This window comes from Prionailurus viverrinus, chromosome B2, assembly GCF_022837055.1.
Source record: "Prionailurus viverrinus isolate Anna chromosome B2, UM_Priviv_1.0, whole genome shotgun sequence".
Lineage (NCBI taxonomy): Eukaryota > Metazoa > Chordata > Mammalia > Carnivora > Felidae > Prionailurus > Prionailurus viverrinus.
The window spans coordinates 119,248,685-119,261,982 of record NC_062565.1 but is presented as its reverse complement, the minus strand read 5'-3'; the positions used below and the strand labels follow the sequence as shown (position 1 = coordinate 119,261,982).

The 13,298-nt window shown below is 35.7% G+C and overlaps 1 protein-coding gene across 3 annotated transcripts in view; it reads left to right on the top strand.

Annotated features, from left to right (window-relative positions):
- MED23 (mediator complex subunit 23) overlaps positions 1-13,298 on the top strand; it is a 45,667-nt gene that overhangs the window by 11,245 nt on the left and 21,124 nt on the right. For 2 of the 3 annotated variants that reach the window (XR_007152234.1, XM_047859227.1), the window contains exons 10-15: positions 178-273; positions 818-835; positions 5,920-6,120; positions 7,708-7,851; positions 10,143-10,288; positions 11,287-11,532. Coding sequence is in view for 2 of the 3 variants with exons in the window: in XM_047859227.1 (XP_047715183.1) it covers positions 178-273; positions 818-835; positions 5,920-6,120; positions 7,708-7,851; positions 10,143-10,288; positions 11,287-11,532 (851 nt within the window). In the remaining variant the exon portion in view is untranslated. The remainder of the gene's footprint in view (positions 1-177; positions 274-817; positions 836-5,919; positions 6,121-7,707; positions 7,852-10,142; positions 10,289-11,286; positions 11,533-13,298) is intronic. The other variant, XM_047859228.1, reaches the window with a different exon arrangement.

Genomic DNA, 13,298 nt, shown 5'->3' with positions numbered 1-13,298 from the left:
GGGTGGGGTCAGATTAACTGTAAGCACTAAAATCCTATGATTTTTTTCCACTAGATACTGCCTACTGTATGAAGGTAACAAGTGCCTTTAGTGGATTTTTTTTATCCCAATTTCAAATTATTTGAATTAACATTTACTTTGATCTTGAAGCAATAATTTTTTTTATTTTCTTTAAAGGATCTGTTTGAACCACAGACTGCTTTGTTGAGATATGTATTGGAGCAGCCTTATTCCAGGGATATGGTCTGCAATATGCTAGGTTTAAATAAGCAGGTACTGTACTATGCTGGAAACCTAGTAAATTCTGCATAGAATCTGCACTATTCTTTTCTCTTTTCTTTGCTAGAGCTAACTGAGCAAAACAGTTAAGAACTATTTGGTGATTTTTTTTTTTAATATGTGGTTTATTAAACAATGAATTGTTCCTATCATTTATATATTGCTTTAAAAATGTTTAAATTAAAAAGGAGATATTTTAAAAGTTGGTTTATTTTGCATTGCTTTTTTTTCTATAAGGCCAGTTTCAAGTATACCTTTTGCCAGAGAAACCTACACATGACTTAACCATAATTTTTGACTTTTTTGTTGTTTGGGTGCCTATTTTTATAACCCTTGGTATCTTCAGCGTGGCCTGGCTGCTGATTTTTTCCCCCCTTTTTGGTGTATGTTTGTTTTTGGTGGTTTAACATGTGGGAGGGTTTGTGCTGACTCTGGGTTCCTTGAGGCTGGCCTCATAGTCACTGTTTTGTCTTTTCTTTTTTTCTTCCTTTATTTTTGTTCTGTCCTGTCTTGTCCTGCCCATCCTCCAATGCTCTAGACCTTGAACATTGCTCAGGTATGTTCACAACCTTACTGTTGTATTGTGACTAACGATACGCTGGCCGCTTTGTAGCCACTGATTCCATTTAGAGAATACATGTATGGTCGGGGCTTGAAATTGGCAGGACCATGCTGAGACCAAGGCCACTAAAGCGAATTTCTTCTTGGGATATGAGAGTTGTTTTTGGTGGATTGTTTTTGGTTTTGGTTTTTGGTGTTTGTTTTTTTATATTCTTTTTTTTTCTTTTTTCTTTTTTCCTTTTTTTTTTTTTTAACAAAAAGAGACAACACCTGGCACACAATAACACCTGTCACTTTTTGATGGGTGGTTTTTCCTTCCCACTCCATTTTCCTTTTTTTTTTTTTTTCTTTTTTTATACTTTAGGGCTAAAGCTCGCCTTGTGGAATTTTCAGACATGGAAAGATTTGTGGTGGCCTTTATCTTTCCGGATTATTAAAACATAAATAAATAACATCTATAAAACTATTTACATTGCTTTGCCTTAAAACAAAAACAAATTAAAAACAAAACAAAAAAGAGGGAAAAGCACTTTACTAGAGATACGTTATTTTAAAAGTTGGAGTGGTAAACTTTATGCAGGGAAGGTTTTTTTGGAAATATGGGGATTGACTAAGAAATGTCACACTCTTAGGTGACCCCACACCTGCTTGACAAACACCCTTCTTTGTCAGTCTTTGCCAGAAGTGTCCTCCTCCTAGAGTGGGCTCCTTGCAATTGAAGCTCACCTGTGGTGGGAGAAAAACACTATGGCCAAACTTTATGAACCAAACTCTTATACAGTCCCAAGTCTGTTCCAGGACTTTTCACCTTTGAGATTTTAAGCAAAATAGTGGTTCCAATTATTTTTGTTAAAAATTTTTGAGCCCAACATATTAAAATAGACCAGCTTTTTGATTTTAAAAAGACGTTCTTGTCTAGGTTACATAAAATAGCGTTACTGTTTGCAATACTATAGTGAAGGTTGTGCCAGTGCTTCCATTTATAAAGCCCTATTTTTAAGGACATATAGCTTGGCCATAAAACTTGCTCAGTGTTGAAACTTTGCATGCCAAACCTCACCCTAGTAGCAGTATCTCTTTTATTATTTTAAGTTTTTTCTTCTGAAAAATTTACCAAGTTTCCTTGTTTGGACAAGCCTATGTTCATGTGAAACTGAACTGCCTCACACTACAGTACCTGACAGTCACTTCACACAATCTGTCAATTTAACATCTTAAATAGCAAGTCATTATTTCTGATCAGCTTTCACTTGAGTTAGAGGTAAGTATTCAGCCAACTTTGAAAGAATGCTTCATGCTATGTCTTAAAACTAATTTTTGCAATGAACTTTAAGTCATACTTGACTCAATTTTTTTTTTTTTTTACAGTTTGGTGGATAAATGTACCCATGGTCATTTGAGCTGCGAGTACCTTCCCCCAGATAGCCTTAGCTATCATTAGCTTTTTTCTCTTGGGATGCAGCTCTTCTCAGACTAGAAATTGACAAAACAATTCATCGAAGAGTATTTCTGATTTGATTATTTTAATAACAAGTTTCAACCTAAAAAAAGTTTATGACTAAGACATAAATCCGTAAAAAATAAAGTTTATAATGGAAATGCTGACAGAACATTATTAGTATTGGTCCCACTGTAAACATTGTCAAAAGTTCACAATTCATCAGTAATTGTTTGGTACAAAACTCTGTAGTGAATGGACTTGTAGATGGAAGATATATGCTGAACTGACTTGATATATTAATTTTACCACCTGGAAAGTAGAGTAGAAAGTGAGAATACAAAGTATAAAGCATATGATTAAAAATAAACAAGTTATCTTATCACATCTTTTATCATTACAGAACTATATCCTGCACTATACTTTCTTGTCCTTTCTCTAGCAATGCAATAATTTACTCAAAGCTTGAAACTTTTTAAGAGCTGTCCATATTGCATTTTCCAGTAGGAATTGGGCTATATTTTATCCTAAAGTTGGTCACATTCAAAAAGTCATAAATAGCCCAGTTCTGTGACCAGCAAGGTGGAGTGTTCCCAGTGGAAGAATCCTGTTTTATATGTTCACACAGCTTCATGTTCTTTCTGCCCAAGAAGAACATTATATAACAGATACACCCCTCAAGCTCTTATGTGGTGGTGTGTGAACTCTGGCTACCCTGAGACAGTGATAGACCAATCACTCAATTATCTTTGAAAGGCACCATTGAAAGTGGTATTAACTGGCATAGGGCTGATTGGCAGAGAATATGATAAATGACGTACAAAGGGATTTTTCTTCCCAACTTGTCCTGAATAGGTATTGCTCTAAAATTGATTTCTAGCACTGAAATAATGGTTTGAAATTAACTTAAGCCCACCTAAGTACAGTATGTTAAAATTTTGCCACAAAAGCAGTACCAGAACTGTTACATCAAAAGGGTCAGGGGCCACTTAATCTAGGATATGGTTACTTGGACTGAAAAGCATTATCATTTGCCACTTGAAATAGTGGTGGGAAAGAATAAGGGGCATGAGTGGAGGTCAATGTTAGTATTTCTATTAATGCCTTGTGCCTCCTTTTTAGCTTTTACCAAAGCTGAAAATTTTAAATAAGTTTCCAATACAGTTTGAGCTCTCATGCAGAAATTGAAATGGTAAAATATTGAACTTAGATTCTTAATGTTAAAACAAGTTTTAACTAAATATTCATGTAAATATGATATAAACTAGCTAATTCAACCAAATGCCTAGATCTCGAAGGATTAAATTTACAGAAGCTTTCAGAAAGCATGTTGTGAATAGCCATAGAGCATCCATTGGCTTACAGAAGTATCATAGCCTAGTGATTGATAATCTTTATCAGATCATTAAACTGCTTTACAAATTCTCATTTGTTCCACTTTGTAAAATAATGTACATGGTGGAGAGTATTAATTTTAATGTACTTATTTTTTAGTAATGAAAACTAAAGCCAAACTTACTATTCTAAAGTAGTTAGCGTAGATCATTTTATATTTCAACAGGGTTTTTTTTTTTTTTTTGTATTAATAAAATTGGCAAATAAACAGAGGAACTAACCTATCTTGAAACTTGGTTTGAGAAATATCCTTGGCTTTCATCAAAACACCTGGGAAACACAGAGTTAATCCTGATAAATGTTCTGGCACACTCAGACACCAGGGCATTAGATGTCATAGAGATTCCAGGCTGATTTAATTCTTAACAGAAAACTTAGAGGGAATTTGAATTGTGGTATGTATTGAAAGATCGTCAGCTTTAACTGTAAATTTCCTAGTTGTTCTTACTTTGTCAAAATCTTAATATTTTTGGTTTTCCTCTTTAAGTCATTAACTGTACGACTATTACTACACCCTAAAAATATGTAGGTAAAAGTCTGGTTTTTTAAAGACACACAGCTAATACTAAAAAGGGAAACTCCAAAATGACTCAGGTGCTAAAAACCAATTTTATTTAGTTTGCTCTTTTTTCCCCGAAGCAGACTGATGGAAGACCATCATGGATGGAGGAGTAGATGACAAATTGGTTAGTTTCCAAACTAGAAGGAAATTCCCATCAGTAATGAAAAATTCCTACTGGAAATCCTGGCTTTACTTCTTTTCACAAATTTTTCTGACTCTTGTATACTTTGAATGATTTCACTCTAAATTTGTGTTGTCTGACACATTCCTTAGGTTGTTGGTGGTTGGCAGAACTAGTGAATTTCAAGCCCTGTACACAGTAGTTTTGCATGCTGATTTAAGAAATAGTTCGTAGTGTTGTCTGTTGCACTTTGCTCTGCTTCATAATGATAATTACATTTGGAGGGAAAGTACTGTAGTCCCAACTGGTGGTGTTAATATTGCTATTTGTAAACCTGTAATGTGGTTGAACTGTGATCATGGCATTGTGTTTTGGAAAAAATATGAAACAACCATTGATGCTTACTGTTTCGGATAGATGTTTGTTTTATTTGCATGCTTTAAGAAAGTGCAGCTATATTGGAGCTTTACAAGTTTGGAGCTGGCAAAGAGCATGCAAAAGAGGGGATGCTATTCATTATGTTTTGTTTTTTTCCCAAATCCGTCCCCATTTTGCATTTTTTCCCTAAATTTAAAGAAATCATATCCCTTTTTCATGGCAAAAGACTAATAATCACATCTAAAGCTTAGAAGGAAAGCATCTGTATTAGTAATTGTATTCACTAGAAAGGCTTCCAACTGCCTGGCTATTAAGTCATATAACATATTTTATAAAAGAAATATGAAAATGACTTAAAATATGGCTTAACATATTTCTTTTGGTAAAAGCATATTTTTTAAATCGCTTTAAAAGCATAAATCTTTTTGCCTCTAGAAAGGGAAGTTGCATTTTCATTTTAGTGTTTAAATTCAATTCTTTTTCTTGTTTTAGATTTTAAAATAGTCTAATTTAAAATTAAAGCTGCATTATGTTTGGCTTTTAAGAAGGAAGAGCAGAGATTAACTTTGAGGTCGGTTATTCAGTAGAGGAAGTTTCCATTTCAATGTCAGGATCAATACCACACACCGAAAAACAGATACTGAGTATAATCTGGCAGCTATTTAGATATACCTTATCTCTGTGTGTGAAGGTAGTGTAAACTTGTGGTGGTTGCTTTAAAATACATAGATTCTCACTGCCTTGTTTGTTCTCCTCACAATATTTGATTCTTGGAAATTCGGGGTTCTTATATTTTGAGTTAGAATAGAAAATTAATACTACTATCCTCATTTCCTATGCTTTTTAAATTATCTTTTTTTCAAAGGATAAATAACTAAATTTTCTGCTGTGCAGTACCCTTTGTCAAATTGAAGCAGTGATGTCTGATGTCTGTAGTAAAAGTTAAAAGTGAATAGGAAGTCTGTTTTGTGTGAGATCTGAAAAATAATCTTTGTAATGGAACTCATCCTCTATGATAATGTAACGTGATGCAGCTTTAATAGACTAAACCTAACCTTAACTTTCTAAGTTCAACTTCATTCCATGCTTCTCAGCCTCTTGTTACAATTAATGCCCATTAACCGGTAAACTTCTGAAACTAACCGGGAGGCTTTTGGAATACTGTATCTAATCTCTGCCCTACAGCACAAGCAGCGCTGCCCTGTGCTGGAGGACCAGTTGGTGGATCTGGTGGTCTATGCCATGGAGCGGTCCGAGACCGAGGAGAAGTTTGACGATGGGGGAACGAGCCAACTCCTGTGGCAGCACCTCTCGAGTCAGCTCATTTTCTTTGTGCTTTTCCAGTTTGCAAGTTTCCCACATATGGTCCTTTCTCTTCATCAGAAGGTGAGTAGCAACTGTACTGTTGGAGCCACTTCACCTGTCGATTGGTCGGCTTTAGAGTGGTATCGACGCTGCCTAGTGGTTTCAGCAGTGGCCGAAGCTCTGAGCCCTGATGGCCGTTTTGTTCAGTGCCTTTATGGCTTCTAAACTTTCTACTTTCTTGTCACTGTAAATATTGGTTTCAGTCATTCATTCCACATATTCATAGTGCGAGGACCAGGGGATACAAAATGAAAAGGCACTACAGTACCCTGAAGGAGCTCCTTACTCATGGGAAGATATAGCTATATACAATTTGATTACGATAATAGTTCGTGTAATGGAAGCATGTTTTCCTGCAATGGAAACAAAGGAGAATAATCCCTATTAAAGACATCAGGAACGGCTTTAGCAAAGAGATATTGAAGACAAATAGAAATTTGCCAAGAGGAAAAGATAGGAAAGTGTTTCCATAGCAATAAGATGATCATTTTGGAAAGGACAAAAGTGTGTGAGAATTGGAGAGAAAAATATAAATGGGGAAGTGTTGGTGAGAACAGAAAGGCAGTAAGGCAAGACCAGACGTGGAAAGCTTTACATGGACAAACATACTTGTTCTAATGAGTTTAGATTCTCTTTGGGTGGCAAATGAGGAGGGGAATGACCTCATCATATATACGTTGGAATAATTACTGCTAATTGCCACATGTAGGAAGATGGGGACATAAAAATGGACAGGTCCAAAGTCAGAGGCAAGGATGTTGGTAAGGGAACCTTTGCAGTGATCTGAGTGGGAGATGCTGACGGCCTAAGCCAGAAAAGAGAGGAGGAGCCCAAGACCAGAAAAGCTGAGAGGTGAATAGGACTTGGTAATGGGTAGGTAACAGAGGGAGTAACAGGAGTCTGGCATCACTCACTGGTTTCTACTTTGGCAGTGAATGAAAAAGTGGGACAATGAATCCAAAATGGAATACAAATGGACGAGTAAATCTGTAGAAGAGTTGGTTTTATCATAATGTTTTAGACATGTTGAATGCAAATAAATGTTGTTATAACATCTCTACAGCATGATTTTTGGGGGGGAAATTTTTCATAAGCATTGTTAAAATCCTTCTAACCACCAGTTCCCCCCACTGCCACCCCCACCACCATTGATTTCTGTTCTAATCTACAGGAAACCAGGAAAAGTGTTTTTTGATACCCACTCCTCAAGGATTTTAAATTGAAGAAAAAAAAATCCTTTTTGTATAATGAAGTATTCCTTGTGTTTTGATGAAAGATTTTTAGCAATTATCTTATATTAAACTTGATTCTCTTGCATACATGATCAACTTAGTTATGCTCTAAAACATTGAACTTTTGATATGTATAGTTGTTTTGGGATCAGGGAGGAACTCTATATATAATACTAAAATAATTTAAAAGGCTTTGCTTGGTGTGTCTTAAGTTGAGATTAAGTATTGTAAATGCCAAAGGTGGATGCTAACTTTCGGAGAACAGGGTTTCTCCTGTTTTTTGTGGGGGTTTTGTTTTTGTTTTTTTCCCTTTAAACTTTACTACATCCATCTCTTTAACCAGCTGTGTAGATGTGTATTTAAACATCTTTTACAGTTAGCAGGGAGAGGACTGATTAAAGGCAGAGATCATCTAATGTGGGTTCTCCTGCAATTCATTTCTGGAAGTATTCAGAAAAATGCACTCGCTGATTTTCTCCCTGTCATGAAGCTCTTTGACCTTCTGTATCCAGAAAAAGAAGTAAGTTTTACAAATTGTTAACAGTGTGATGAGGGGAGTATGTCTAATTTATGTGTAAGGATTTTTGTGTGATTTTGTGAACAGGTTAGCAGATTTGGAAGCTGAAAACCTGGGTTCTTTCCCAATTCTGTGACTAAAAATCATGAGATGGTACATGAGTCTCTCTTGATATTAGTTTACTCATGCAAAGTGAAGAAATTGAACTAGATTAGTTCTGAAGCTTATCTTAAATTAAATTGAACATCTATAGCAAGCTCTTTCTCTATATTCTTTTTTTTTTTTTTTTTTTTTTTGAGAGGGAGCATGAGCAGGGGAGGGGAGGAGGGAGAGGAAGAGCAAGTATCTTCAACAGGCTCTACGCCCAGCACGGAGTCCAACATGGGGCTCGATCTCACAGTCATGAGATCATGACCTGAAATGAAATCAAAAGTGGTATACTTAACCAACTGAACCAGCCAGGTGTATTTCTCTGTATTCTAAGTAGGTTTACAATTTTTTAAAAGCATTAAGCTGTTTTGATCTATACAAATCATTGAATGATCAAAGAACATCAGTGTCTGTTAATGTCTGTTTTTGTTTGTTTGTGAGTTTAGTATGTTCCCCCATTGTTCTGTTAGATGAGGTATTTGGGTAAAATATGGTATATATTGACGATTGCCATTTCTTTAAACACATGTTATTATGGAAATTTTTAAATGCACAAAAAAGGTAGGGTGAATAAAAAAATAAACCCCTGTGTACTCATCACCAAAAAATATTTTCTAAGTTTTTCATTAGTCTCACGTATACAATACAGTGATTCAACAATTCTGTATGTTAGTGCTCATCAAGATAAGCGTACTCTTATCCCCATCACCTATTTTACCCATCCCCCCACCCACCCACCTCGCCTCTGGTAGCCATCACTTTGTTCTCTATAATTAAAAGTCTATTTCTTGGTTTGTCTCTCCCTTTTTTTTTTCTTTGCTCATTTGTTTTGTTTCTTAAATTCCACATATGAGTGAAATCATATGGTATTTGTCTTTCCCTAACTTCCTTATTTCACTTAACATACTCTTTAGCTCCAACCATGTTGCAAATGACAAGATTTCATTCTTTTTTGTGACTGAATAATATTCCATCGTGTGTGTGTGTGTGTGTGTGCGCGCGCGCACGCGCACGCCATATCTTCATTCATTCATCAGTGTACACTTGGGCTGCTTCCATAATTTGGCTGTTGTAAATAATGTTGCAGTAAGCACAGGGGTGTGTGTATGTCTTTGAATTCATGTTTTTCTGTTTTGGGGGTAAATACCTAGTAGTGTGATTACTGGATTGTAGAGTAGTCCTAACTTTTAAGGAACTTTCTGAGGAACTTCCATGCTGTCTTCCACAGTTTGCATTCCCACCAACAGTGCACAAGGGTTCCTTTTTCTCCACATCCTCACCAACACTTGTTTCTTGTGTTTTCTGTTTTGGCCATTCTGACAGGTGTGAGGTGATACATCATTGTAGTTTTAAGAAACATCCTTGCTTCATCTTTCCACTCATCTTTTTTGTTAATACTAGACAATTTTAAAGCAAATTCCACATGTCCATATCATTTCCCCCATCAGTATACAATATGTATAGTGTGTGTGATAATATATATTGAATACAGTACTTATTTAGATTGCATATTTCTTAATTTTTCTATGTTCTTGAAAACCATATATGTGACCTTTAGAAATTCGGAGTTTACAGTATATTTATCACATTCAGTAAAATTTCATAATGTGTCTGTTTTTTTTTTAATTTTTTTTTTTTCAACATTTATTTATTTTTTTGGGGACAGAGAGAGACAGAGCATGAACGGGGGAGGGGCAGAGAGAGAGGGAGACACAGAATCGGAAACAGGCTCCAGGCTCTGAGCCATCAGCCCAGAGCCTAACGCGGGGCTCAAACTCACAGACCGCGAGATCGTGACCTGGCTGAAGTCGGATGCTTAACCGACTGCGCCACCCAGGCGCCCCAATGTGTCTGTTTTTTAAAGAATGTAAATTTTTGAATGATTGTGAATGCTCTGTGACAGCACCTGTGAATTTCTGTTAATTCCTTGGCAAGTAAACAATCTTGTAATAGTTTTAATTTTTTATAGCTGTTAGATCTTCTGATTTATATTATTAAAGAGTCAAAGAACAATTGAAGCTGAATTAATACAGGGTATTTTAAGAAGAGTTATATCAACAATGGATTATTAGAATACATATTTATTAAAATATTTACAATTTGTTAATTCTTCTCTTTCTTACAATATGCAAATTGTTTTCCAGTATATCCCAGTTCCTGATATTAACAAACCCCAGTCAACTCATGCCTTTGCAATGACTTGCATTTGGATTCATCTCAATAGAAAAGCCCAAAATGACAACTCCAAGCTACAGATTCCAATACCTCATTCTCTAAAGCTTCACCATGAGTAAGTAATTTGTAGCTTAACAGTTCATTTTTTAAAATTACTGTTTTAAAAAACGGCAATGACATTAGCCTAATGTCATTATAGGCTAATGTCAGTCTCAGTGTTTGTATGAAGTATAGAAATCTCCCCGCACCCACTGGAGGTAAAGGTGAATATTTAATTGCATGTCCTGCCAAGAGAGACTGACCAATAACCTGCATCAGAAAACAATTAGAAAATTAATTCTGTTTATATGTATGCAGATATATAATTTTTAATTTCCAGGTCTAATCTTAGCTTTTACATGTTTTACCTTAATTAAAGTTCTTAATTTCCAAAAGTATGTGAAAATGTTTCCAAATTTCCTAAGCACTCAGGATTTGAGCGTGATCTGACAGATCTCTTTCACTCCCTGGCTGCCAGGACTGTTTGAGCTTTTCTGGCTGGTGTGCTCCCTTACATCATTTCCAGAGCTGTGATAACTCAAAGAAGATGCTCTTAAAAAGAGCATAGGACTTGGCTTTAGATAGTCACGGATATTAGGAATATCTGAACTTCCCACCTAGAACTTCTGGAAAGGATCCCCAGATCTCTTCATAGGAGACTGTAGGGGAGTCAGACTTCACATTCCATTTGGCTGTCCCTTTATGAGACATTCCTCAATCATCTTTTCACAGTGACATCTATTATGAAGGCACATTGTTATACTTAGCCAGATGGATGATAAATAGAATTTGTGAGTTACTTGTTCATTATTTGAATCTTAGTGCTGTGTATGTGGTAATACTTAACACATATTCATTAACTGGTAGCTTATTATTATTTAAGTTCTTATTGATATGCTACTTAAACTTTTGTACGTTAACCACTCTATATTTTGAGCAGAAACTATTATACCTGTAGGAATAAAGATAGTATTGGTAAATCATTTCATGAAAGTAAATGTTTTTTAAAACACAAAGCTAACTTTCTGGAAGTTACTTGTGTTTTTTACTGTTTGATGGTACTTGAAATTGTAGGTTCCTACAGCAGAGTCTTAGAAATAAAAGTTTACAGATGAATGACTATAAGATCGCCCTGCTGTGTAATGCATACTCTACAAATTCCGAATGTTTTACATTACCCATGGGAGCTCTGGTAGAAACTATTTATGGGAATGGAATTATGAGAGTACCTCTTCCTGGAACGAGCTGCTTGGCTTCCGCGTCTATTACTCCCTTACCCATGAACCTCCTGGATTCACTGACGGTTCATGCCAAAATGAGGTATGTTCTTTTTATTTATTTGGTCCTGTGTTGGGGAATTGATATTGGTGTAGTACAGGCATTATTTCATGATTATGTGTGTGTTTTTTATGGTCAGTTGCATTTTTTTCATGATTTGGTTTACTATAAAAGTTATTTATTATAGGAATTCTAGAATATAAAATAAACATGAATAAAATGACTGATATAATCTCATCATAACAAATAAGCATTGTAAAATTTTTTGGTATATGTTCTGAGTCTTTTTTTCTATGTATAAATATATGAATTTATGGGCTAGGTTTTTTGTTTTTTTTTTTTTAATAAAATGTGTTCTTATAGTAACACTTTGTTATAACCACCTTTTCCCCATAATAATCTGTCAAACACCTCTTTAGGTTTAGTGTTTTTCAGAAACATCTGTTTTAATTGCTACAAAGAAGTCTTTGGTGTGGCCATATATAATTATTTAGCCAGTTCTGCATTGTTGGGCATGAGTTATTCACGGTGTCTTACTATTATAATGATGGCTAGAAGATTATTTTTATGTCTTTACATCTACCCATAGTACATTTTTATCAAGTAATTTGCTGGAAATAGCTGAGTCCAGGAATGTGAAAATTATAATGCCTTTGCTGTATTGATTACAAATAGGATGCTCTTAGAATTGACATTATGGTTTCCAAAAGACAGAAAATGCTCTGTTGGGTGTGATTCTTGAACCTTAAGTACCCCTTAAGAGCCAAGCTGATAATGTAAATGAGTGACACATTCTGCTGAGTGGAAGAGAGTCAGATATTAGTGCACATGGAAGTGTGTGTATATAGAAGGAATTGAGGCTGACTGAAGCTTTCCTCATGGTGCTGCCATTTTAGCTAATTTCTATAATGTAAGAACGTAAGCTAATGTAACTAAATCTTCTAAATTTTTTTTGAGAAGGGGTAGAAATCCAGATTTTTATTTCTAGTCTTTCAGCTCTTAAGTACTGGCTCAAACATCAGACACTGTGGGTGAAAGAGAATGCATCTGTGGGACATCAGTTCTAGAAAAGCCATGCTCTTTTTCTCATGGTAAACATTGTCATAAAATTATACATGTGCTTTACCTGCCTAGGTGTCAGAGTTGAGGGAAGCCCTGTTAGAACCCAACATTTGGATCTTAGCAGTGATTTTTTTTTTTTTAAAGTAATTCCATAATAAAAGTTGTTTACTTTCTCAAACAGTTTTAGTTACATATTTGAAAGAGAAAAACAGACTAAAGCCATTCATGCATGTTCTTTTATTAAAATTATTTTTGAGGTTTGGGTTTCTTTTTGTGTTTTAGTTTTTGTTTCAGTCTTTTTTTTTTTTTTTAAATATGTATTTTGAGAGGCGCCTGGGTGGCGCAGTCGGTTAAGCGTCCGACTTCAGCCAGGTCACGATCTCACGGTCCGTGAGTTCGAGCCCCGCGTCAGGCTCTGGGCTGATGGCTCAGAGCCTGGAGCCTGTTTCCGATTCTGTGTCTCCCTCTCTCTCTGCCCCTCCCCCGTTCATGCTCTGTCTCTCTCTGTCCCAAAAATAAATAAACGTTGAAAAAAAAATTTAAAAAAAATAAAAAATAAAAAAAATAAAAAATATGTATTTTGAGAGTGCACAGGGGAGGGGCAGAGAGAGAGGGAGAGAGAGAATCCCAAGTGGGCTGTAAGCCGTCAGTGCAGAACCTGACGCAGTGCTTGATCTTATGAACCGTGAGAGCATGACCTGAGCCAAAATCGAGTTGGACGCTTAACCAACTGAGCCACGCAGCTG